This window comes from Boleophthalmus pectinirostris, unplaced genomic scaffold (genome assembly GCF_026225935.1).
Source record: "Boleophthalmus pectinirostris isolate CB_2022bp ecotype Guang Dong unplaced genomic scaffold, ASM2622593v1 HiC_scaffold_23, whole genome shotgun sequence".
NCBI lineage: Eukaryota > Metazoa > Chordata > Actinopteri > Gobiiformes > Gobiidae > Boleophthalmus > Boleophthalmus pectinirostris.
The window spans coordinates 19088380-19111987 of NW_026571207.1; the positions used below are offsets into that span (position 1 = coordinate 19088380).

At 38.8% G+C, this 23608-nt stretch overlaps 1 protein-coding gene across 1 annotated transcript in view; it reads left to right on the plus strand.

Moving 5' to 3' along the window:
- dlg3 (discs, large homolog 3 (Drosophila)) overlaps window positions 1-23608 on the plus strand; it is a 43915-nt gene that overhangs the window by 7426 nt on the left and 12881 nt on the right. Inside the window, 8 exon segments of the mRNA XM_055159426.1 lie at window positions 18721-18774; window positions 19085-19135; window positions 20494-20618; window positions 20717-20886; window positions 20961-21097; window positions 21634-21778; window positions 22304-22380; window positions 22382-22449. Of these exon segments, the coding sequence (XP_055015401.1) occupies window positions 18721-18774; window positions 19085-19135; window positions 20494-20618; window positions 20717-20886; window positions 20961-21097; window positions 21634-21778; window positions 22304-22380; window positions 22382-22449 (827 nt within the window).

Below are 23608 nucleotides of genomic sequence, written 5' to 3' on the forward strand. Positions count from 1 at the left end.
CCAGATGTTTATCATTATCAGACACTAGCACCAGCAAAAGCACAGGCCATTAGAATAAAGTCACTACTGGACCATGGAGCCAACATTTCTCTATGGTTCCCATGCTTCCCTCTCATTATTCCATCGGTTGGAAGTAGTGTGTTTGGTGTGTGACGCAGATGTTCACTGCCACTAAGGCCTATTAATAGGAATCCTAGCCTTGTAGCTATATTTTCTGCATTTGTAACTCCTTGTTATTTAGATAGATATTTTGTAATACTTTATTTATATAATTTTAAATTGCCATGCTTTGCACACTAGGTAAGTAACAATAGTTAAAGATGCATATATTTCAGTAAACAGTTACAGTGTGCATGAAACAGAGCAGCGATTGAGTGTCATTTCATCCTTATCTTAGTTAAGGCAACTGTGTGTTGATACTGCCACTTTAAGGGTGCCTCACTACCGACTGTCCTTATATGGTTCTGCATCCGGTCAGGTGACAAACACAGTAGTCATATACTCTCAGAGAAATGCCTAGAAATGACTGAAAAGCGCAATTCATGCTATGTGCTGTGCATTGGGGCTGCAGTGCTTAGTTAGTGACAGGTTGTCCAGGTGGAGTGTTATGACCTTAGCATGAGCTGTGCAGTGATGAATGTGTACACTTTATACAAAGAACTCAATTAGGAAACACAGTTTTACTACAAAACGAAACACTGTTCTTTATCCTTTAAGGTCAGATTTCATTTGCCACTATGGCAAAAGTAATGTACTTTTATATCTCATATGACTATTACCTAATAAACTTTTTTTTAAAGATTCAAACCACTGCCTTTATATACATTTATATGGATGATGAACCCGCTATTGCATAGAACCACAATTTATACATTGGCTTCTGATTCAGGTGCACTCATGCTTTTTCAGTGTGTCAACAAATAGTTACATAATTACAGTCCACCTTATAATATTTTGACCACAGTGAAAATGTTTAATAATGGTGCTTGATGCTAGTTTGAGTACAAATACGCTGCTTTTAAACTTAATTACATGATATACAGTAATTCAGAACAACTGTATAAATAACAATTGATCGTAATGAATGTGTGTGTGTGTGTGTGTGTGTGTGTGTGTGTGTGTGTGTGTGTGTGTGTACGTGTGTGTGTGTGCATGTGCGTGCGTGTGTGTGTTTATATTCTTTAAGAGAACAGCCCGGACTGGGAAGAATGGTTGAAACATGTGCTTGGTCATGTGTACTATGATCAATATGCTCATCTTTTCAAGTCACTGCCTATTAGCTCCTCCTCCATGCTTTGCCCCTTGGCTTCAGATTTGGCTGCATCATATACATAGTGTAACTTTGGGCATTCTCTTTCTTTTCTCAGCAAATGTAAAATACCCCATATTATTACTGCATTTTTAATTTGTAGATAAAATCATCATTACAAATTCACAGTGTACTCATTATAAAATACTTTGTTACTTGAAGAATACTGTTCAAATACACCCAGTTGTACTGTTGTTACATTTCATTAATAATGGCTATTTACTGTTTTAATAGCAATACTTCAGTTCTACAAGCTACAGACAGGCATGTGTTCAAAATATAACTGCCACAAAAACATGAAAGCCATATAATGCTTTGCCTCTCTCTCTTTCACTCTTCCTCCACCCACTCTAAAGCCCAAGCGTGTAATCGTGTTGGTTTTATACACGTGTTGATGTCATCATTGTGAGCAGAAAAAATATTTCCATATGCTTCTTCACTGCAGCTCCACATATGTCATTCACACTATCCATGATTTTTTAGGTTTATTCTTTTAGGCTTAGGTAATGGATTTTCATTTAACAATTGTTTTATGATTAACCTGTCAGCTTATTTACCTGTTAGCTGTTAGGTGTTTGTGACTGATAATGGGGAGGCAGTTGCAACTAAGATGCTTCCTTTGGTAGCAAACATTAGCTTTTGTTTGATGTTTATATTTTTCACATGAGAGGTTTAGAACATATCAGGCTCTTATTAAGCACTTTGAGAAATAGCATTAGGAATATGTCTTGCAGGTTTCTATGAAGAGAAGGTGTCGTGGCCCCTTTAAGAGCAGCTAGTGCAGTGCTCAGTACTGTTGGTGCGGCTGCTGATGGCGGCGCAGCTCTCTGATTGGCTAGGCGAGATGCTGGAGGGATGCTGCTACTCATGCCCCCCTCCCTCCTGCCTCTCTGCCTCTTGCTCGCGCGCATCTCTCTGAATAATCCACATCTAGGGCGAGTGGCTGCGACGCGATCCAGTGCTCAGCTCCTCTCTGCAGCTGAGACAAGAGGCAGACATCCACGCAGGAGGAAAAACGTGAGCCTTTGAACTGGAACAATTAAGGGAAGATTTTCATCTGCGGATTTCATTTATTTATACATTTTGTTTATATATCTATATATATATATATATTTGTACACACGACTAAAGATATTTATATATCTATATATACATTTATCTCTGTACATATCAGTATTTGTGCTTGTCTGTTAATATTAATATTTTTATATATGTAATTGTGTGTGTAAATATATATATGATATATAAACGCCAGAATATATATATGTATGCACATATATATATAACTATATATACATTTATATGCGTATCACTGTGAACCAAGAGAAGCAAGAGGAGATTTTTATCATCGGGGCTGGTCTCTGATTGTGTGGTCGTATACAGTATTTTGAATATTTTCTTTGATCTTCTACGTCAAGAGGACAAAGACTACGTGCCCATTTTGTATTTTTGTTTCCCTGTTGCTGCTTCACATCCATCTTGATTTTTCCTTTTTCAACATCAGAGAGGAATAAAGCGAAGACACAGAGGATTTGCCAGAATAGAGAATCTGAAGACATTGCTGTGATTAGTGTTATTTCTGTGGGCATTAGTGCTGTGTGAGCTGATCACAACGCGGCTTCAATTCTGAGGAGCAGCAGCGACAGAGTGCCACGCCGCTCAGCGTCAACGCAGCCAGCATAGCCAGCATGCACAAACACCATCACTGCTGCAAGTGCCCAGAATGCTATGAAGTAACCCGAATGGCTGCCCTGCGGAGGATGGATGCCCCAGCCTATGGTGGAGACTGGCAGGCCGAACCCTATGGATACCCACCTGGCTACGGCGGAGGCCAGACCTTACCACCTCCGGCCTCAGGGGGAGGTGGGGGCATGGGAGGAGGTGGGGGCACTTTGGGTAGAAGTAAAGGCAAAATCATGTCTGGAGGGGGCCCAGGAGGCCCCAATCCTAAGGGCCAGTCCAAAGGTGCCCCTAAAGTAAATGGCAACAACTCCAGTGGGCAAGGAGGATGGTGGCCCGAGTGCACTTGCACCAACCGGGAGTGGTACGACCAGGTAACTCCTTTTTCTCATTCTCTGTGGGCTGGTAGAGAGGCTTCTATCTGATGAAGTGCTGTAGAACACACACTATTATGCATCAGCTGCTTGGGCTGTCGACCATGGGAGAGAATTCTTATTTAGTATTCGTCTGGAGTCCTATGTATCCCATTTGTAGTCCCCTTCTATTGATGCAGCAGCAGAGCGAGAACAGAATAGGACTGAACCAGTCTAAATGCACATATGATCTTCAGGTGTGGATTAGATGTAGATGACTAATGGTTATAGATTTAGCACACCTTGTGTCGTCAAAGCCTCATGCTCATGTACTACTGTAGGCCAAACTGCTGCATTTCCATTCAAGCAGCAATTAAGTACAGACAAATAAGCAGTATGACATCATGAGCTCTCTGAAGCCAGAAATGTATGGTGGATGTGTTTTTATTACCTAGGAGCTAATACTGTAATTATGAAATACAGAGATATTTTTGTCGATGACCTGTATTTTTACCAAACCTTACTAGATTGTACCATGGTGATTCTTTTTCTTATGGGGGGTGGGATGGGGGGGGTCTGACACAGACTACCCAGTGTGTATGCAACAAACCTTACCCTTTTGAGTCTACTTCAACTATGGAATATACTTGTATTTCTGAAATGACACTTGTTAAGATTAAGTAAGGTACAGAGATGTAAGCGTAAGAGACAGCAGGGTGGGGGAAGGGGCACTTACTGAGTATGAGATTCAAGAAATGGGCATGTGCACGAGTGTGTATCTTTGAGGGTTTGCATTTGCGCTTATGAAAGATGAGGAGTCAGGCTTATTTTATTTAATGCTTGATTGTGTTAAAAATAGTAGACCAGTGCTGAAAAAGGCATGGAACTAAAATGGAGGCTAGAATGTATTGGTGAGTGGAGAAAACCCCTTACATATGCAGCGCAGCGCAACTGATATTAGCAGATTACCTCTACTACAGCCATGAAGAGGCTTTTGCTTCAAGGAGGCAATGAGATTGACACTTGCGCCAAAATGATCAGCCAATCAAGCTTATTTTTTCACACATTTGTGAGTTCAGAGCAGATGTGGTTATGTAAGTAAATATTTCAACAGCTATCAGTGTACCTGGTTTATCCTCCCACTGCAAGTTCTAACCAATGCATCAATATCGTTTGTGTTATCAGACATAGAAATATAGCCTCCTTATCCTTACCCTCTCCTGTATTATCTGATCTATTCACAGCATATGCTAAAATTCAGACACTTTCATCTGTGGACAGATGTACAAATATTTGAATTGTATCTATTCAGAAGTATATAACATAGTGATCATTAGGCTCAAATTCTTCCGTGCTGTAAAAAAGACAAATCAGTCAGCTGAGTGAGCCTATGGGGTGGGGGTTATGTAAGAAGAGGCAGTTGGTGGTTTTCTGTCTGTGAGCGAACAGAAGAAGAGGCTGTGACACGACGGACACGCTTCTGTCCATGCATCTATCCAAGGCTACATGTGAATGAGCTCTGGTGCTACATTCTGGGCTTCCTGTGAACAGGCTAGAGCTAGGCATGGACCGAGATGAGGGAAAAAACACGCCCACCCAAACCCCTCCCCTCCTCAGCTCCTCAGTCACCATTGCTCATCCTTGGGTGGGAAATGTGGATTCTGCCCTTCCCCCATTACCTACACGGAAGGAACTAACCCTGGTCTTAGTTTGAAATTTAGTAACATGCGGTGGTGAAGTCTGAGCTGGCTTTGAACATGTGATATTTTAGTAGTCATAAACTCATTATGTAGGCCAAGTTTGATTCATTAATCATATCAAAAACAATTTCTTTGTTACTCTGCTACCTATACTCTGCTGATGGGATTGTTCTGCTTTCATTCAGATTTTAGTCAGGTTAATTACTATTTAGCACTTTTTACTTTTAAATCTGACGAGCAGTAGAATTCCTTGTCTATGGGGAGTTGTAGAAAGCTGCCGGGTTCTCTTCACCCTGCGGGCGCCAATCTGTCTTTGTGCCTTCTCCAGCTCTGTGCCTGTGATTAGCTTTAAATATTAATACATTTTTATTTTATTTATTATCAGCTACATTTGGCTCAAAACATTTATGGAAGTTTGTTGTGGTTTAGACACAATAATGTTTAATACTCCCAAGGGTGGTCACAAGCCTCCTAGTGTTATCTGTGTCTATTGTCCTATATCTATGTAAAGAGATTTGACTAACATAAATTGGATTCTGAACAACAAGTGGAGTTTCAACGAGTGGGATTTAAATGTGCTTCATTTCCAAATGTCTTGGGCTGGATCCCCTGCTGTGATGTTGAAAAGCTCGATCTAATACCTGGAATATTATCAGAGCAAGATTATCAAAGCCTGTCTTAACAAAGATATGGCCTGTGCTGGTGCATTCTCTACAAATTCATGGTTGGTATATAGTTACATATTCAATTAATATAATGTATTGTTCTATTTAGTTAATATGCTGTCAAAGCTTAACAAAGTTTTCATTTTTACCTTGTGTGAAGTGCACTAAGTAAGCATTTATATTTTGGGTGTAAAATTGAAACAAATTTAAATTAGTTTAGAAGTGAATTGCTCCTGTTTAGGAAAAGATGGTGACCCTGCTTGAAGCAAAACCTATACACTATTCTGAGAGTGTCTGACTCAGTCATGAGATTATGACCATATACCAGGGATGGGTGATGTGAACAAAAATGTTCAAATATATTTTGGGATTTTTATATATATATTTTTTTGAATATCCAGATAACAATATTCAGACAATATTATTTGTTAATCTAAAATAAATGTACTAAAGCATGTCCTTATGTATTTAATGTACTTACATTAGGGATGGGCATGATTAATCGATAATTGATCATTAAGAATTTCATCGATTACGTTAATTTTAATCGACAAACCGAATGTAGGTTGCTGTGCGTAGCGTGACCAAACAGGGGTCCGTACATGTGTCTCTCTGCACTCAGAAGGAGCGAGCAAACACAAACATTTGGTCAGTCTGCAGCGTACCGAAGCACAAATGCGTATTTAACGATGATTTGTACAAGAAATTCTACGCTTTCCGTTGCGTTCGGGACAAGTGTGAGTCCATGTGCACAGTGAACAAAGCAGGAACATATGTTTCGGTGTCCAGTGGGAAAAAACTTTGCCAGGTGAGAGTCGCGCAATGTCGATGACGAGTCCCCATCTCCTACCCCCTGTACGGTGTCCTGATTTTGACAAACGCAAATATGGTCACACTAACCTGTATTCACCTGAGTTGTGTCTTTTAATCCGACAGAAGTTGACCGCATCAGCGACACAAGAGCTGTAGTTTTATCTTCGCCGAGTTTATGCAAATTAGCGATGCGGTTTTAAGTTTCGTTTCTGTGAGAGTTGCGCAAAACTGAATTAAACACATAATAATCTCAAACGGATTGATGTGGCTCTAGAGTCATTATGGTTTATATGTCGTAAAGTTGAATTTATTTATGCAGATTAGTAGTGCAGATAGTAATAATAATGATGATCATTTTAATATAAAAACGTTAATGATTAATCGATAATCGATCGTTAATTCTTCCGACGATCGATTAAGAAAATTTCATCGAATGCCCATCCCTAACTTACATTATCAATATTTTGATCATATGCTCACCTCTACTATATACAAGCAAAAAGGAAGAAGAGAGGGTTAAATTAATTAACAATGCATGCTTAAAAAATGTCTCAAAAGTTCAAATGAGTGGATAATGTAGAATAATGTGTTTGTGCTGCTAATTTGTCATTTCTATTAAACTACTTTTACTTTTACCATACCTTGTATGAAATGCATGAAAAAAGTGTCAGTACACACCAGGAGCAGCTGTATAGCCTATTTATACACTAAATATGGTTAAAATTTTTGAATGTTTAAAAAATGATCTGCTTCTGTTTTTCAGTATCTGGTGCCAAATGTATGTTTGTTTTTGAGGTAAAGTAGAGCATTATACCTCAATGATGGAAAAGGAATGTATAACAAAATGAGACAGAACCGTGTGCAGTTTTCATTGCCATTGAGATGTTTTGATTTTTCTTTTAGGGAAAGGCTCCAATCACAATGCAAGTCAGTTGGTCTGACTCATTGCCAAACAGCATGTGAGAGTTGTTTTGATACTTTAAATCAGAAGTACATTTTCTTTGACTGATTTTAACTTCTGTAGTTATTATTTTCGAATTGTTGCTTTATATAATTTGAAGATTTAGATTTACAATTCTGCTCTGTCTGAGAGGGATTAGATGCGGAGGAAGAAAGGGAGGCAGTCCACTGTGTTACTGTTTTATGCATCACAGAAGTGGCTGGCCTGGATATGTGACTGTACTGTGTGGGGTAGACTGGACCTCTGATTCAACATCACCGTGGAGATACATATATATATATTTCCTTGGCTAACTAAAAACTATACCTGGTGGGAAGTAATTAGGGATACCATGCTATGAAAATCACATATACTGCCCTTATTAAACCATTGCCCAAGGCTCTAACTTGTTTCTAGCTCTCATAAACCCTGTGGTGCATTGGTAGTATTCACATACCTAGATCTTTCGGCCACATTTTTGGGCAGCTATGGAGCCATTTTTTCAGATGCATGATCGATAAAATGATTTATAATGAAAGTCACATTGATCTGACTTTGCCACAACACTTTCTTTAAAATATACTCAAATATAATATAAGGGAAATCAGTCTCCCCATCATCATACCATAGGGTGTGTGGTGTTTAACTCCACACTGCTCCCTGTTGTGTGACAGGCTGGTGAACATTGCGCATTACAGACATGTTTTACCAATGCTGTGCTATGGGCTGTGCACCAGCCCACATGCTGCAGAAAAATGTCTGTCTCACAATCGATTCAGTGAAGAGTCCCTAAGCCTCCTGACTCCTCTTCATTTATGTGGGGGTGTGTGGGTGCTCTCAAATGCGCCTCATCTTGATTTGTTGCTATTTTGCATACAAACAGATATTTTGGTTGTACTTTAAAAAAGGTAGGCTTCCAAACTCTTTAGTGCATGCAGGTAGAAAAAGAGGCCCCTGGTGTAAATGCTGAGTAATGGCTATGATTTATACAGTTATTGGGAAAATAACAACTACTGACCAGACACTATACTATCAGTCATGTTGTATTTTGACAGTTAATCTATGCTTTTGGAACTTCCAGATACTCTTGATGCAGAATTATGTGTTTTGCCCTGTAAGTATAATTTACATGGCCATTACTTGCATACAACAAATTTTTCAATGCAAGAGAAATTACATTTGCAAATTTACATTTGCTTGATAATTTTTGAGTAGTTTACTACATGATATAGTCTATATTTTTATTATACAGGTCTTAATGCTTAACTATATCCCAGACAAACCTGCCTGACACAATTTTAGACCAGTAAAGGGTTAATTATGTTTTTAGTGTTTTTGTTCAAGCTCTGAATATGATTTCTTACAAACTGGAGCAAATGTGGGTTACATTTGTACCATGCAACTACTTTGAGAGCCATCTCTTTCTAATGCATTATCCAAGCAGCCCTTCAGCCATTTGGTCTGGCCCCTGTTTTTTCTGTATGTGTGTTCATTTTGTTCATATCCCTGCTGTCTTCCTCTGCTCTTCTCCTCCTCCGCTCCTGTTTTCATACGTAAGAATCAAAGTCTTCACTTCCTGGTACAGAGCCGAGCATTCAGAGACAGTGCTGCAGTGAAAGGCCTGGACTTGCCTCTGTGTTGTTAGTGCATGTTGCTACCAGAAATATTTTGTCTTATCAACTAATCATAACTAGTAATAATCTTATTTTGATCTTTATTATCTGGACTATACAGACTCAAAAACGTAGGTACAAAAAGACAGTGTCAACTGAAAATATTAAAAAAAGAATCTGGTGTGTCTTATCTTCATCTGTGATATAGTACCATATGTGTAAATATCCTCTATAGTCTTTTAGATTCTATATTTTGACCTTTATTTGGTTAAAAATGTGATGTTTTCACAATAGAAATAATCATTTGGCTAGCTGACTAATTGAATATATAATTGCTGTCTAGTTGACTACTAAAAGAATCCCTAGTTGCAGCCTTATTATACACAATGTACAGTTATGTATATTGGTCAGATAAAAAAAATTAAAAAGCATGTCTTGATGATGTCATTTTTTGCAGTTTAGACAAGATTTATGTCCCAGAAAAGAAGTACGCCGATGAATGTACACCATGCCTCATTTTTGCAGGAGCAACAGATATTTTACAGTTTATTGACAGTAATTTTGTTCATCAACTTCCTTCCATTTTTCTGAACGTTGCAACACCATATATTGCATACAATGTTTTATGAGGACCTTGAAGTGGACCATGGCCTACTTGTACATATTATGTCAACATATGTTCATTAGTTATACTGTATTGTAAGTGAAAATTTAGACCTTTGCTTGTATTATTTATTTCTCTAATTGGCACTGCATGAATTTATTTATATGAACAATAGAGATGACATAGGTTAGTATAGGTTAGTCATTCCAAAACTGCATTCTGAAAATCTCATGTCGTCTTATTTGTGGATATAATATACAAAAGCATGTGAGAAACAATCATCTTTTAAAGTATTTTTCTATAACCAGCGTAATGCATGAATATGGACAATTAGCCTATGCCTTTTTATTACATGTTGACACAGGCCTGTTGCTGCTATCAAATTCAAAATCATTATTATGTTTATGGGTTACGGTTAGATATAAAGTGTATTCATGTAGACAAAATGCTCACAGAAACTTGAATAAGTTTGATGTGTTTAAAGGCTTTTGGCTGCTGTAAAGCTTTACTGAACTAGTAAATTTATAGGATATAGGTTTAAGGTTAGGATTAGGAAATAGTTAAGATTGGTAATAGGTTTAGATTGTTGGCTGTGTCTCTACCCTTCAAAGTATTTAGCACTATCCTCATGTAAGTGTGTATATGACGCTAACAGTTTCACTTTTAAATATAGTGCATACTTATGTTATAAAAGCGTCAAGTATTGAACAATGACCAGCTTGCTTTGTTAGGCATACCAATTTGACAGAACCCTAGCTCCATGGGTCTGCTTTAGCTAAGGAGGAGCTAGAGTGAGATTATTGGTTAAAAGAGAGCACAGACAGGCAAAAACAATTCAAAGTATAAAAGTATAAACAGAAAATAAAGTTTCTCACCAGAAGCTCACCTCCATATTTCTAGTGATGGCAGCCAGCGTGTATGTTGAGTCAACATGTTTAGCAGAACAAAAATAGTGCACATTAGCAATGGCTTCTTTTCTGTTTATTGATGCACAGCCCTTGTGTTAATATATAAAATATTAAATTTCCATTTCATAATGCATCTAACATTAGCCAAACGCTATGAATTACAGAAAGAAATGCTAAAACACAGCATAGAGGTGCAGAGAAGTGAAATAGCTGCAGAAAAATTTGACATACTTTCCTTTCCGTGCCTAATAACGAGACAAGAGGGCTGAGACCACGCTTTTGGAACCACTGTTGTAGATTGTTAATCTAAAGATTGTTAATAATTATTTTTTGTTTTAATGACATAATTAAATATATTTGTTTGATATTTGTGAAATATCAAAGATTCTCTTCAGTGTATGTTCCCTCTTCTATCTGCACACTGATACTTTGAACAATGAAATGAGAAAATGCATTTGGCTCATGTTATTAAGTAGGACTACAACTAAAGCTTATTTTAGTAGTCGGGTAGTAATGATCGTTCGATGAATTGTTGCAGTTCTACTATCAGGATTTACTCCTTGCTTCAACAGGTGACACTATGTCACAAAATAATCTGTGTATCTGTGTAATTGATATTTAATATGATACAGTTTTGCTCAGGGCTGCTTAAACTCTTGATATTTAATGTAGCCCACTTCCTCACTGAATCAGCATCTTGAATTGTGTCAAATAGTCAGTGATGAGGCAAAAATGTCATTGTTTCCCCAGACTGGTTTGGAAGTAACATGTAGGAGAGGATAAAGAGGAGCAGTTCTTGTACTATAGAGAGAAGCAGAGAAGGGAGGGGTGCACAGACCACTGCGTTGCCATGGAGACGCTCAGTCAGATCCGTGCGTTAGCTCTGCTGCTCAGTTAATTACCCACTGACTGCAGTGCCGATACACACAGGCAACTGAAGGCCTCCACGGTGACATCACAGTCACACTAGTTACATGTATTTACATCTAGAGAAATTTTTTCATGGATATAATTGTAAGTGTCCATGACAATTCAGAAATGTACTATGTGCATCGCTGTTTGCACTGTTTTTATCACCCTCTCCATGCTTTGTTTTATTTACACTGTGTTCCTGTCCATCATCATCAGCCAGCTTATAAAACTCAATATAGGTCATTGTGATATGCTATTCAAATGTCCAATTATGTAATCAGCCAAATCCAGGCACCACATATGCCCATTAGTATATCTGGACCAGCACAGATCAAGCAGATGGGAGGGGTCTGAGAGATGATGCAATGAGCCATGCACCTACTATTCAGTCAAACCATTGTTCCTATTTTAAAAGAGATTTTAGGGCATAGTCATATGTCAGTGTATCTCCCACTGCTGTTTGGTGAAAGATGTTTTGGAAAGGCTAATAATTGTCTTATGGACTAAGACTGGATGTACAGACCATAATACTTCAGAAATAGTGGTTTAAAATATTGTACATTTTGGCAAAAACGTGGCATATAAAATATCATATTTGGTGTATTTGGTTTAAAAAAGAGAGAATAAAAAATGATGTGCTTCCTGAAGATGCCAAAATGTATTTGTTATTTGCAAGGACAGTGGCAATGATCAGCCCCGTGTCTTTGTTGTCACCCAGTAGCAGTTGTTAGCAAGCACTTTAGAAGATTATGGTGTATGATGTATAGTGTGTCTGATCTGTGATCTGCTTGAGAAATGCTCTTTAGGCCAAAGCATGTCATGTCTCCACATGTCCTGAGGAAAAAAAGACAAACCAGTACCCTCAATAGGAGGTTGATGGACTTAGCAATTGCTATCATGCATAAAAACAAAGATTAAAACAAAGTCCTATGCTTGGTGCTAATGCATTATCTTATAGGCACTTTGTATTCTGCTTAAGTAAAACAGACAAATGAAGGCACGGCTTGTTGTTTCTCTTGCCTCTTCCATACTATATCTTTATCACTTTAACACCTCTAGCTTCTGTGTGCCAGAAGTGTAGGGGGGAGCTTATGAATGGAGATATGTTCACATGTGGGTGTTCCCAAGTGGAGCTACAGAACTGTGTGAAGCCCTGACAGGAGAGCATACGCACAGTGTTAGGGGGTGTGGGAAGTGTGTGAGTTTCACGGGGCCAAAGTTAGCCTTGTTCATTTCATTGTAAATTTCATAGAATCTGGAGCATATGAAGATGTGAGATGTGTGATGCTTTTGGACAAGTGAAGCAAAGGTTTTATTTTGATAGGACAGTATAGCATAAAATGGGGGTGATAAACGGGGTTGACATTCAGTAAATTGTTGGAGCTGGGAATTGATCTCATGGTGACAGAGTCTGGCATATGTGCTGCACTTCAAGACTTCCCCACAGCAAGGTCATAATCTCCAGTTTCAACTGGTTGGGCAAGTTTTTTCAACTGGAGGCATACTTTTTTAGTGTGAATATCACTATCAGACTTTGGAGGAGAGCTAGTTTTGTGATTGGTCCGTGATCCATTCACTGACTCGCATTTAGCTCTAATTTACATAAAATAACTGAATGTATCTTACATGTGATGATATGCATGCCAGCTAGCTTGTATCCATTTATGTGGTATTATGTGCTCAGATTGTGTTTAGAACTAGACTTACATGAGTGAATTATGGTAGACTATGGTTTTGCCTTTTTATTTGCAATTACAGTCACTGCTGCACAGAATAGCCACTAGCGCCGTCTGTTGTTGTTGACATAATGTCATTGTTCATTTTGATGCCAAAATTGGGGGGCATATGTGTGAAACTTATGGGCAGCACAAATAGCTCAACCTTTCAATGACTTCTTCACTTGTCCATTATTGAATATAATAAATATTGTCATTGGACATTTTATGGACTGATAGCATATTTTGTTGGATTATTTCATTTTCCATTCACACTTCTATTGTGTCAGAAAAAATATATTTTATTAGTACTGACCTTATAGTATTATCTGTGCAATTATTTTGTTACAGAAACTCTTTAGGATTAGTTAAAATATTAGAAAGAATCAAAATGGCAGCTGTTGCTTGTGTGCGCCTCAGCATTTGCACCAGAGCTTGGCTTAGTATTCAAAACATTAGAGAGCATAAACAGGCATAGTAGCTCCCTCAGCTTAGCAACAAGGAGTAGCAACTAGTCAAGAGCTGTGAGGTAACATACTGCAGTGACCTCTGTTGTGCATGTAGTGGGGTGAGGGGGATGAGAGGGATGAGGGGGGTGGAGATGTGAAGGAGGCAGAGATGACACTCCACTCATTAAAGCCTTTCTTATTTACAAAGCACCACGTGTGCTAGGCTAGTAGCTTCCACTGGAGACCCTACATAGTTGGATGGAATGTTCTGTCAGGAAAGTCAGTGCTGTGCATTTGCTGCACAGTTGCAACAGAATGGTGATTTACAAGTTCTATACAAAAGAGCTTGAATGTTGCTTTTATTATAACACATTGAGCTCTGAAGTCACAAGGTACCTGATGTAGATATAGTCAACTCATTAGGAGCTTTATCTAGAGGATCATGATGCTGGGCAGTGGCAGAGACAGTGGACATAAAAAGTAGCAAACCACCACTGCTGTGCCAGGGCCATGCAGCAAAACAGGCCACAAGGTGGTTCTGCATTAAGTTTTTATACAATATTGCATATAGACCTGTCATGATAATTACTATATTGAATTGCTTCTCAATATATTATCAATGGAACTATAAATTTTGGGGGTCAATACTTATTGTGGGTACTTTTTCTTTGTACTAGTGGGAAGTGTTTTTTGTTGTTGTTTTTTTGAAATATGATAATATTTGAGCTGTAGAATGCTGAATTATGAACAAAAATTACATAAACTAATTACTTAAGTGTTGCCTTCTGCTATTTAGATCAAAAATATTTAACAATATTGTACATACTTTTTTGTGAATAATTCTGCTTTATGGTTTGGCAAATATCGCCAATATCACACTTAGTTACTGGGACAGGCCTAATTGCATACACCATACACTTCTTTGAGAGATCTATCTAATGTCTGATAATTAGTTGAAAATCAAAGCAATTGGCAGACCATTTAAAGTATGATTTACAGTAGTTTGTATGACCTATTTTGATTGATTATATATTATTTATACAGATTTTTCTATGAGGCCCAATAAAATGTGAACTGTATCACACATAAAACAGTGTCATTTTAATCCCACTCCTCTGAGTCCTTGAGGTCCCTCTTGAGTGTCTCGGCTCTGAAAGCATGTTACATTAAGTACTTTTCCCCGGTGCCATTGCACTAGTGAAGGTCAGACTGGCCAGCTCTCATTTGGAGCTGCACAGCATGACAGAGAGGTAAGCTGGTGCTTTTGTGATATTACACACAGATGAAGAGGGAAGCTGCTCACAGCTGTGACGGGCTATTAATTATGCGTCATGATTGTGTGTGCGCATGTGTCAGGAGGCTTTAGTTGGGTAACAGTGTCACAGAGATCAGCTGGGCACAGAAAGTCTAAAACTTCACATTGTACCAGTATATTGGTATAACTGTAATATTCTTCCTCGGTGTAATAGATGTTTGGATTCTTCTGCTGTTGTAATAGTGGAGAAGGAGCTGCTGACCTTTAGTGTTATGGGATTTTCTTTATTACATCTCATTATTCTGCTTTTGTCCGGGACTAAGAGCGCATCATTGAGTTTGGAGTCCGAAGCAGAGAACAGTGTCTTTGCTTCATGATCAGCCTCCTACATTAGTTTGTCACCTCCACTCTTTCCTCTTCCATTTTGTAAAGAGGCTACAGTGTGAATGAGATGTTGGGTGCATGGTAAGTGAGTAGTTATTGATTAGACTGCAGCGTGGCAAACAGGAGGCCAATGAGAGCCCAAGGATCCAAACAGCAGCACAGCCTGCATTCCACATTCTGCAGGAAAAGAGAGAAAATGAAAGAAAGCTGTTTAGATAAGAGGAGAGCATCATGGCGTCATATGTGTCCCTTTCTGACTGATGCACAGGACGCTGCTTGTGTGCATCATGTGACTGTCACATTTCACTGCCGTGTCACCATTGGATACGGAGCTGCCATGGCAAGGCACCTGACGTGAGAAACACTGATGTGTAAATGTAGCTCAGGAATAAGGAGTCGCCAATGTACAGAATCTTTAGTGAAAGTTGAGGTTTTACCACATGTGACTGATAAGAACGATTAAGTCGTTTACTTTTATTTTCCTAAAGAACATTAGCATTGAGATTTCAGGAGTGGGCCGTTTTAAATAGGGAAATGTTTTGGTCAGTGCACTTCTGTGATTTCGTTAACTTAACTTGTCATAATTCAATAATTCAACAAGAGAAAAGCCTAAATGTAGTAAAGCACAGGTTGCTTGCCAGAAGCATACATCAAACATCACAGTAAGGGTTATGCAGTACTTATTTGAAGCTTTTCCATTATGTAAAGCCAAGCATCTGTGTGATGTGCTAAAGTGGCACATAGAACAACCAGCTAATCTAAGCATGTACAACATCACAGCAGCAAGAACTGCAGTAGAAGCCTAGGAGGTGAAGGAATGGGTTAGTTAGTGAGCCTGCTGGCCACTACAATGTTTCTATTGTTGCCATGGGAGAACATTGATTATTTAACAATTTGGACAAGGCCTGTGCCCTGTATTTGCCAAGGTCCAGTTGTAGCTTCACTGCCCCAAGGGTCTTCAGCCAAGTGTTGCAGGGTGCAATGGCAGTGGGACCCTGTGAGATAAGAAACAGTACATATTATCATAAAGACAAAGCATTAGAATAAGAACAGATGGGGAGTGAGATGATTGAGAGAAGAGACTTTTCATCACTCCTCATGGTCATTAGCACATATAATGTTCATTTGGCTGAGCACTGAGCAGTCAGACTCACTGTCATAGAGTGTAAAATGGCATTGTGTCAACTTGTATTATGATGTATTGGTTTGTATATAGGTTTAGACTTTGTGTTGTGTTTTAACTTGCACATACTGTATACATAGGCAACAAAATACACACGAAAATCCTGGATGAAGGCAGAACATGTAAATGTTTCCACTCTCAGTTCATTTTTTAAATGAGTCGTGTAGCCTATATTATTGTATATTATTGACTTGTGTTGCCTTACTAGGGCCATGTGCATGTGGTAAGATTGGTTTACTCCATAGCTGCGTCTTCAGCCCATAGAAGAATTTATCAGTCTATAGCAGGGGTCTTGAACCTTTTTCTTCCCGTGAGCTACTTTTACAGAAAGAAAATGCCTGAGAGTTACTAGTTTTAGCAGCCACAAGAAATTTAGTATATATAAAAGCCAGGGCGAGCCTTAGAGGAAGTACAGTTAAATGCCTATAAAACATAAACCATTATCCTCTTATTAGTGTACAAAGTTAGGCGTCAAAATGATACATGTGCAGTGGTAATAAACATTTAATTAATCAAATTTTACTTATTCAGCACAACACGCGTAATTCAGAAATCCCTTGGCGAGCTACTTGGAAGAAGGTGGAGAGCTACTGGTACCTCCCGAGCTACTGGCTGGAGACCCCTGGTTTATGGACAGATGCAAAGTGGCTTTCAAATACATTTTAGTTTCCAATAATGTAAGGCCGTAGTTATTTGTAGTCATTTTTGTGCATACTCTGGAGGATATATTTACCTCACCTCTTGAATTTCCCGTAGTCCACTAACACTCACACTGACAGTATCTTAACAACTTCTTGTTGTTTCTATCTTGTCATTTGATACCTGCTTCTATCAAAATCCACCTTTGGGACAACTGAATATCATAATGGGTCAAATTGGGAAACCAATAAAGGGAACTTAATCCAGACTAATCCAAGTTACCTGAGTCAGTTGCTAAACTCATGTTGAGATTACCAGAGCCTGTGAGATTATCATCCATTTTTGCTTGCTTGTTATGTGAGATTCTGATAGAGGGATTACAGACAAATCCCTTACTGGGATAATAATGCTGTTTTCTCTATATCATGGGTTTTTACTTGTAGATTGGCTGATCCTATGAAGACATTAAGATTACAATGATGAGCAGACATTAGACTGTGACATGTGTATTTTGGTTATTTCAAGAGGTATTTATGGCCAAACATTTCTCTGAAAGGTTTTCATTATGAATAACCATACAAAGATATTTTATCATCTGTTGTTGCGTTACCATTACAAATGTTTTCAATAAGAATTTTGGGCAAAGGCTGGAGGAATATATATACCAAAATGGTCCAACTCAAACTGGACCTCTGTCAGTAGATGTAATTACACAGAAAGGCTGATTGTGCTGACTATCAGGGTGTAACAGCATCTGCCTCCAGTCATAACACATCAGTACAGGGTGAAGCAAGTCAGCTATAAGAATACAGCATCTCTCAGCGTTACAAATGACTGTTTCCTCAACACGACAAAAAATAATCATCTTTAAGTAGTTCTGCCACATTTCCCCTGCTGTGAAAGAAAATGTGTATTGGCTCCTTGGACACAGATTGTATCCGTCTACATTGATGCAGGGGTGAGAAGGTGAGGATATGAGCATCAGTTAGTGATTTTTTTCTCCATTGTTGGACATAAGGAAATGTTAGGGCCCTGAGCAGCACTGTCAGCATCCCCTCACCCAAGCTGTTCAATCAAATCAATAATAAGTAGATTATCAGTGCACATGACGAGACCAAAGCCATCAAAAACATACCCTATGGGCTTTATTCTATCAAACTATTGTTTGTGTAGAGTAGTACTCAAAACACATAATAAAATAAAGATGTGTTTTACACTATAATTGCCAGTGCATAATGCATCCCCCTTTTTTATTTCCCCTGGAGAGTTATGTACATTAGAAAATTATGTTCAGAACAACTGTATGTTTATAGGTCTACCTTTTTGTATTTATGATTATAGGCTATGGTTAGCTTACACATAGTGATGGCTGTATTGCAGTGAAAGGGAAGCAGAGAAATGCTCTGAAACACATGTTGTTTGTTTTATGAGGTGACCACAGGACGCCTCTTAATAAACTGTGGTCTCTGCGCCCCAGTCCTCATTCGCGCCTGTCACACCTTCATTCCGCCTCAGCCTTGTTCCCATGGCATCCCCAGCGATAGGATGTGTGCTGCTAGCCTCACACTCACATAATATGTATCTCTTCATATTCACAGGCTAACCCTCCCCCCATCATCGTCAACGCAGACTCACTAGATGCAGGCCCTTATGTAAGTATCTGTTCTCGCTGTCTCTGTACAGTATACGTCTCTCCCGCTCACAGTCCCTCAGCGGCCTTGCATTCGTGTGTGCTCTACATGTTTGTGTGTAACATGCTGTGTGACACACAACTTCTTATGCATTTACAAAACTATGGCCCAGCTTTTTATAAAGACATGCTGTTTTTGTGTGGGGGAAATTGGGTCAACACTGTTAAATGATGCAACATATTTGGCGGTTTTGTGTGCAAAATTTTTTTTATTGTTTCAAAATTCTGTTTTAATGAAAGCTATTTTTTTCTTTTTTTCTTTCTTTTTACAGGTGAATGGGAGTGATGGGATGTATAAATATGAAGAAATTATTCTTGAAAGGGTGAGTACTACCTTCTGTATTTTCATTACTTTGTATTTTCTTAATTTTTGCCATGGGATTTAGTTTTCTCTCCACTAGGGGGTAGTAAGTATGTGTTTTCTTTAGGCAAACAGAAGTCTCCAAATCATATATGAAGTTAAAGTGCAGCTGTTGTATGTAGTTTTGTGTGTGCTGTGTCTCACGGGAATGACCAGAATAACAGTTCTATCGTCCTCATGCTCATGTCAGCAGACACCAAATGCAAAGTGCTCTTCTTTACAATAGTTCAGCAGGCAGCTCTGCTCTTGTCAGCTGTGGTTCAGCAAAGCTATACTGTGCACACTCATTATTCCTCCCACACAAAATTCCCTACAAATCTGTATTAGATGTGCAGCCTAATTATGTCCTTGCTTGTAAGTGGCATGTAGTGAAATAAACTATGCTAAAGTCACACAAACAAAAGGTCTGCAGTACTCGGTGGTAGGTACTTCCCAGCCACTCACTGGGAGCCCTCAGTCTCTCTGTGCCTTAATTTGCTTGGACTGTTTCTCATTAATTATAGAAAATAATAAAGTGAAGTCTTTTCTCAGCTGTCTTGTTTGTGGCCTGTCTCTTTAGCCATGACAGTTGCCATGCATCCTGTGTGCATCAGATCTGGCTCCACATGATGTTGTATATTCAGGGACAGGATGGATGGGACCATATGCCTCCTCAGAATCTGTCATTTGTTTTACACCAGAAATTCTCTGTAGAAGAGTACATCTACTCACACATCTGGATAGAAATAAATGTGACATAATGGCACAGAGTGGTTTTACTATTGGATAATTCAGTAGGTTATGGGCGTTGGTTTCAATCATTTATGGAATAACCGAAGATCTGTAAAGCCTCAAGATATTTTTGTTTTTTGCCACTATTAAAGCAGACTTATTATGCAAAATGGACTTTCTAGAGCTTTTAAACATATTATAGTTATTCACCTGAAGTTGTATTTGGAGTGATTGTGCAAACTATAAATGCTTACTTTTAAGACATTTTGCCAATCAGATCCCATTTCCCCACCATCGGTACATGTCCACTGCTCTGTACTTACTTCTTCAGTTTTATTTTCGGAATCATTGATACTCATAGGATTGTCACTGTGGCATGTAATCAGTCAAAACCAGTTTTCTAACGCAGAAGTTAGCAAACTTGTTTCTTTTATTAAGTGGTTTTAGATCAATATTGCAATTTTAATATACTATAAATTACAAACACATTGATCTATGGCAAATAGCAAATACAAGCATAATAGATCTCCTTTAACATGTTTTGATATTTAACAAAATCTGTGAATGTTGTAAAATTCAATCTTGTAATTCAATTTAACATGTTTGCAGGGAAATTCTGGGTTGGGATTTAGCATTGCAGGAGGAATAGATAATCCCCACATTCCAGATGACCCGGGAATTTTTATTACAAAGATCATACCCGGAGGAGCTGCTGCTATGGATGGGAGACTCGGGTGAGCACTTTATTATTTATCTCTTCATTTGTTATATCCTCTGCAAGCCTGTTTGAGATTTTGATGATTGGATTTGAATAATATACTTTTCTTTACAGAGTGAATGACTGTGTGCTGCGTGTGAATGAGGTGGATGTCTCTGAGGTGGTGCATAGTCGGGCTGTGGAGGCACTGAAAGAGGCGGGCCCTGTAGTGAGACTGCTCGTGCGTCGAAGACAAGCTCCACCTGAGACTATCCTGGAAGTCAACCTGCTCAAAGGACCCAAAGGTTTTTATAAACCAAACCTAAGAAAATACTTAAGGTATTAATACTAAAAACTTGTATTTGTTCCTTTACATAAGGACTAGGATTTAGCATCGCTGGAGGAATCGGTAACCAACACATTCCTGGTGATAACAGCATCTATATTACAAAGATTATTGAAGGAGGAGCTGCCCAGAAGGATGGACGCTTGCAAACTGGAGACCGTCTGTTGGCTGTATGAATAATTATATTTATAAAATCATGTAACTATAATATATTATTATTGATGTTATAGTATTTGAAATTAGATTTGCTATCACCTTTACAATATTTCTAACTAAATCGTTGTGTCCATGTGTACAAAGGACACACTAATAATCAAAACTAGCTTCATATCAAACAGTAGATATGAAATGCCTGCCTACTGTGTCATTTGCATTTTAGTTGTGTTACTTTGCCTCTGATGATGATTCAAAATAGCTCCTTTCATTTCTTTTGTGTGGTTATGGCAGGTTATTACCATATACCAGAGGTGCAAAATCACACTTGACTGACATTTTCGGGTGTACTGCTGCATTAATCATTTAGAGAAACAGCAAAAACACTGACAAACCTCTACCCACTGACAGTGACATATTAATGTACAATATACAAAGCATTCTATTCGCTGTAGAAATCAAATAGCTTCACCTATGATTCATGGTTATGTCGGCTGGTGTGATGGTCAGTGTTTTGCAAAATCAAATTTTTCTTCCTCTTCTTGCTAATCAGGTGAACAACATTGTACTGCAAGACGTGCGTCATGAGGAGGCAGTGGCAGCACTCAAAAACACTTCTGATATGGTTTATCTCAAGGTGGCCAAGCCAGGACCTGTGCATCTTAATGACATGTATGCGCCTCCAGACTACTCAAGCAGTACGTATCTATATCTTCCTGTAACTTCCATTTTCCTTGTACCACTTGCATGTGAAACTTAACATTCAAGAATCTGATTTTGTTATATCCTTCAAAATTAGAAACATGGTGTGTTCTCTCCCAAAATGTAACACCCACATAGTGTATATGGGTGTGTGTCTGGGCACACATTCCTCTCAACAACTTTCTCATCCTCCTACTGAGAGCTCACACTTTCTCACATCCCACCTGCTTCAGGGAGCCATACAGTGAAGTTGCAGCATGTCAAACATCCACAGAAGTGCAACCATTACTGTTGCTAGTCATGATTTAGATTTTGTGCAGTTGTTGCATTTGTTTAGGTGAATTTATGTAGGGATACAAGGGATTCCAGGCCTACCATTTAGATAAGTTGTCAAGGTTTCATCAGAATTATTCAAATAACAAAAGATTTCTCTTTCACAGAGTATTTGTGAACCCTTTTCTGTTATTCAGAGTTGTAATCATTCTTTTTTTTTTTCCCTACTGGTCTGGCCCTCCCTCCAGCCTTCCCCACTATGGTAGACAACCACGTCAGTCACAACTACATGGGCGCTATGGAGCCCAAAGCCAGTCTACCCACCATCCCAGGTCACCCCATCCAGGTACTCACCGGTCCCTCGGCACATGATGGGAGAGGAAGACTTCACAAGGTAGGTGTTTGAGTTGCGTGATTATGATTGAAGGGTAAACAGTTGAATAATACATAACACAGTAATCTGTAATTTACAGGTTATACTTGAGTTCTACTGTAAGTGCTGATTTAGAGTTCTTGGGCTATTTGTTTTAGTCTCTGTTTAGGTTAAAATGTAAATGCATTTGGCATGTTGGTCACATTGACATGTTGGACATTTGACAGCGTGACAAAATTTTTTTGCAAAGTAAATGCGTTGTTTAGTTGAACTTGTTTTGCCTCTCAGAGTCTGGTAGTAGTAACTGATCGCTGTGTGCCGACCAAAAGCTTTGCAGAGTGTCCTCATGTCACTCCGTGTACTTGTTAGGACTTTGCTGTAACCTTTGATCTTCTAACTAAGTACTGGATCTGAAGTGGCATTCATAGAGACTTGACTGGAGTATCCCATGAGGCTTGAGTCATTTTAACCCACATCTCTAGGGAGGAGAATCTGTCCCCTGTTTATTTTGTGTGTGTGAGTGTGTGTGTGTGCGTGTGCGCATGCATGCTTTATGTACTCAGACGCTCTAATGTCCTTGTGCTAGCTGTCCTTGTCATGTATGTACATTATGTCAATTGTTTGTTAGTATATGTGCCTTCTTTCTGTCCCACACTGTCCAGTTTACTGTGATTCCTGTACCCACAGCAGTGCTGAGCCTATTTACAGTGTCATCCACAAACCTGGGGACAGCAAGGTGCCCCAGGCCCTCTACAGAAGCTTGTGTTCCTCCCCTGCTCCTTTGTGCCAAGGTCCTCTCCCCTTCTCTGGCAGGTACTAACCTAGACCCTCATATCGTGCTCAGCTAACCCTCCTATGATATTTTCCCATCTGCAGTCTTAGTCTCCCCCATTTGATTATCATATATTTGAATTTAAAGATGGACCTGTAAATTACAATGCTGTAGAAAAAAACAACAGAGATGAGGGAAGGAGGGCTGGCAAGGTGCTGTTTGTTTTTATTTTTTGGCATAGTTTTTGTTCCCTGATATGTGTCTGCATGTTCATGTTTGCCTGTTTTGTAGCATATGTCCTGCCTTTGTGTGCTTATAGCTGGTTGCTGCTTTTTTTTTTACACCAATAATATGTTTTAATTATGTGGCTCTGAAAACAAAAAAGATATTGACAGTTAACTTAATATT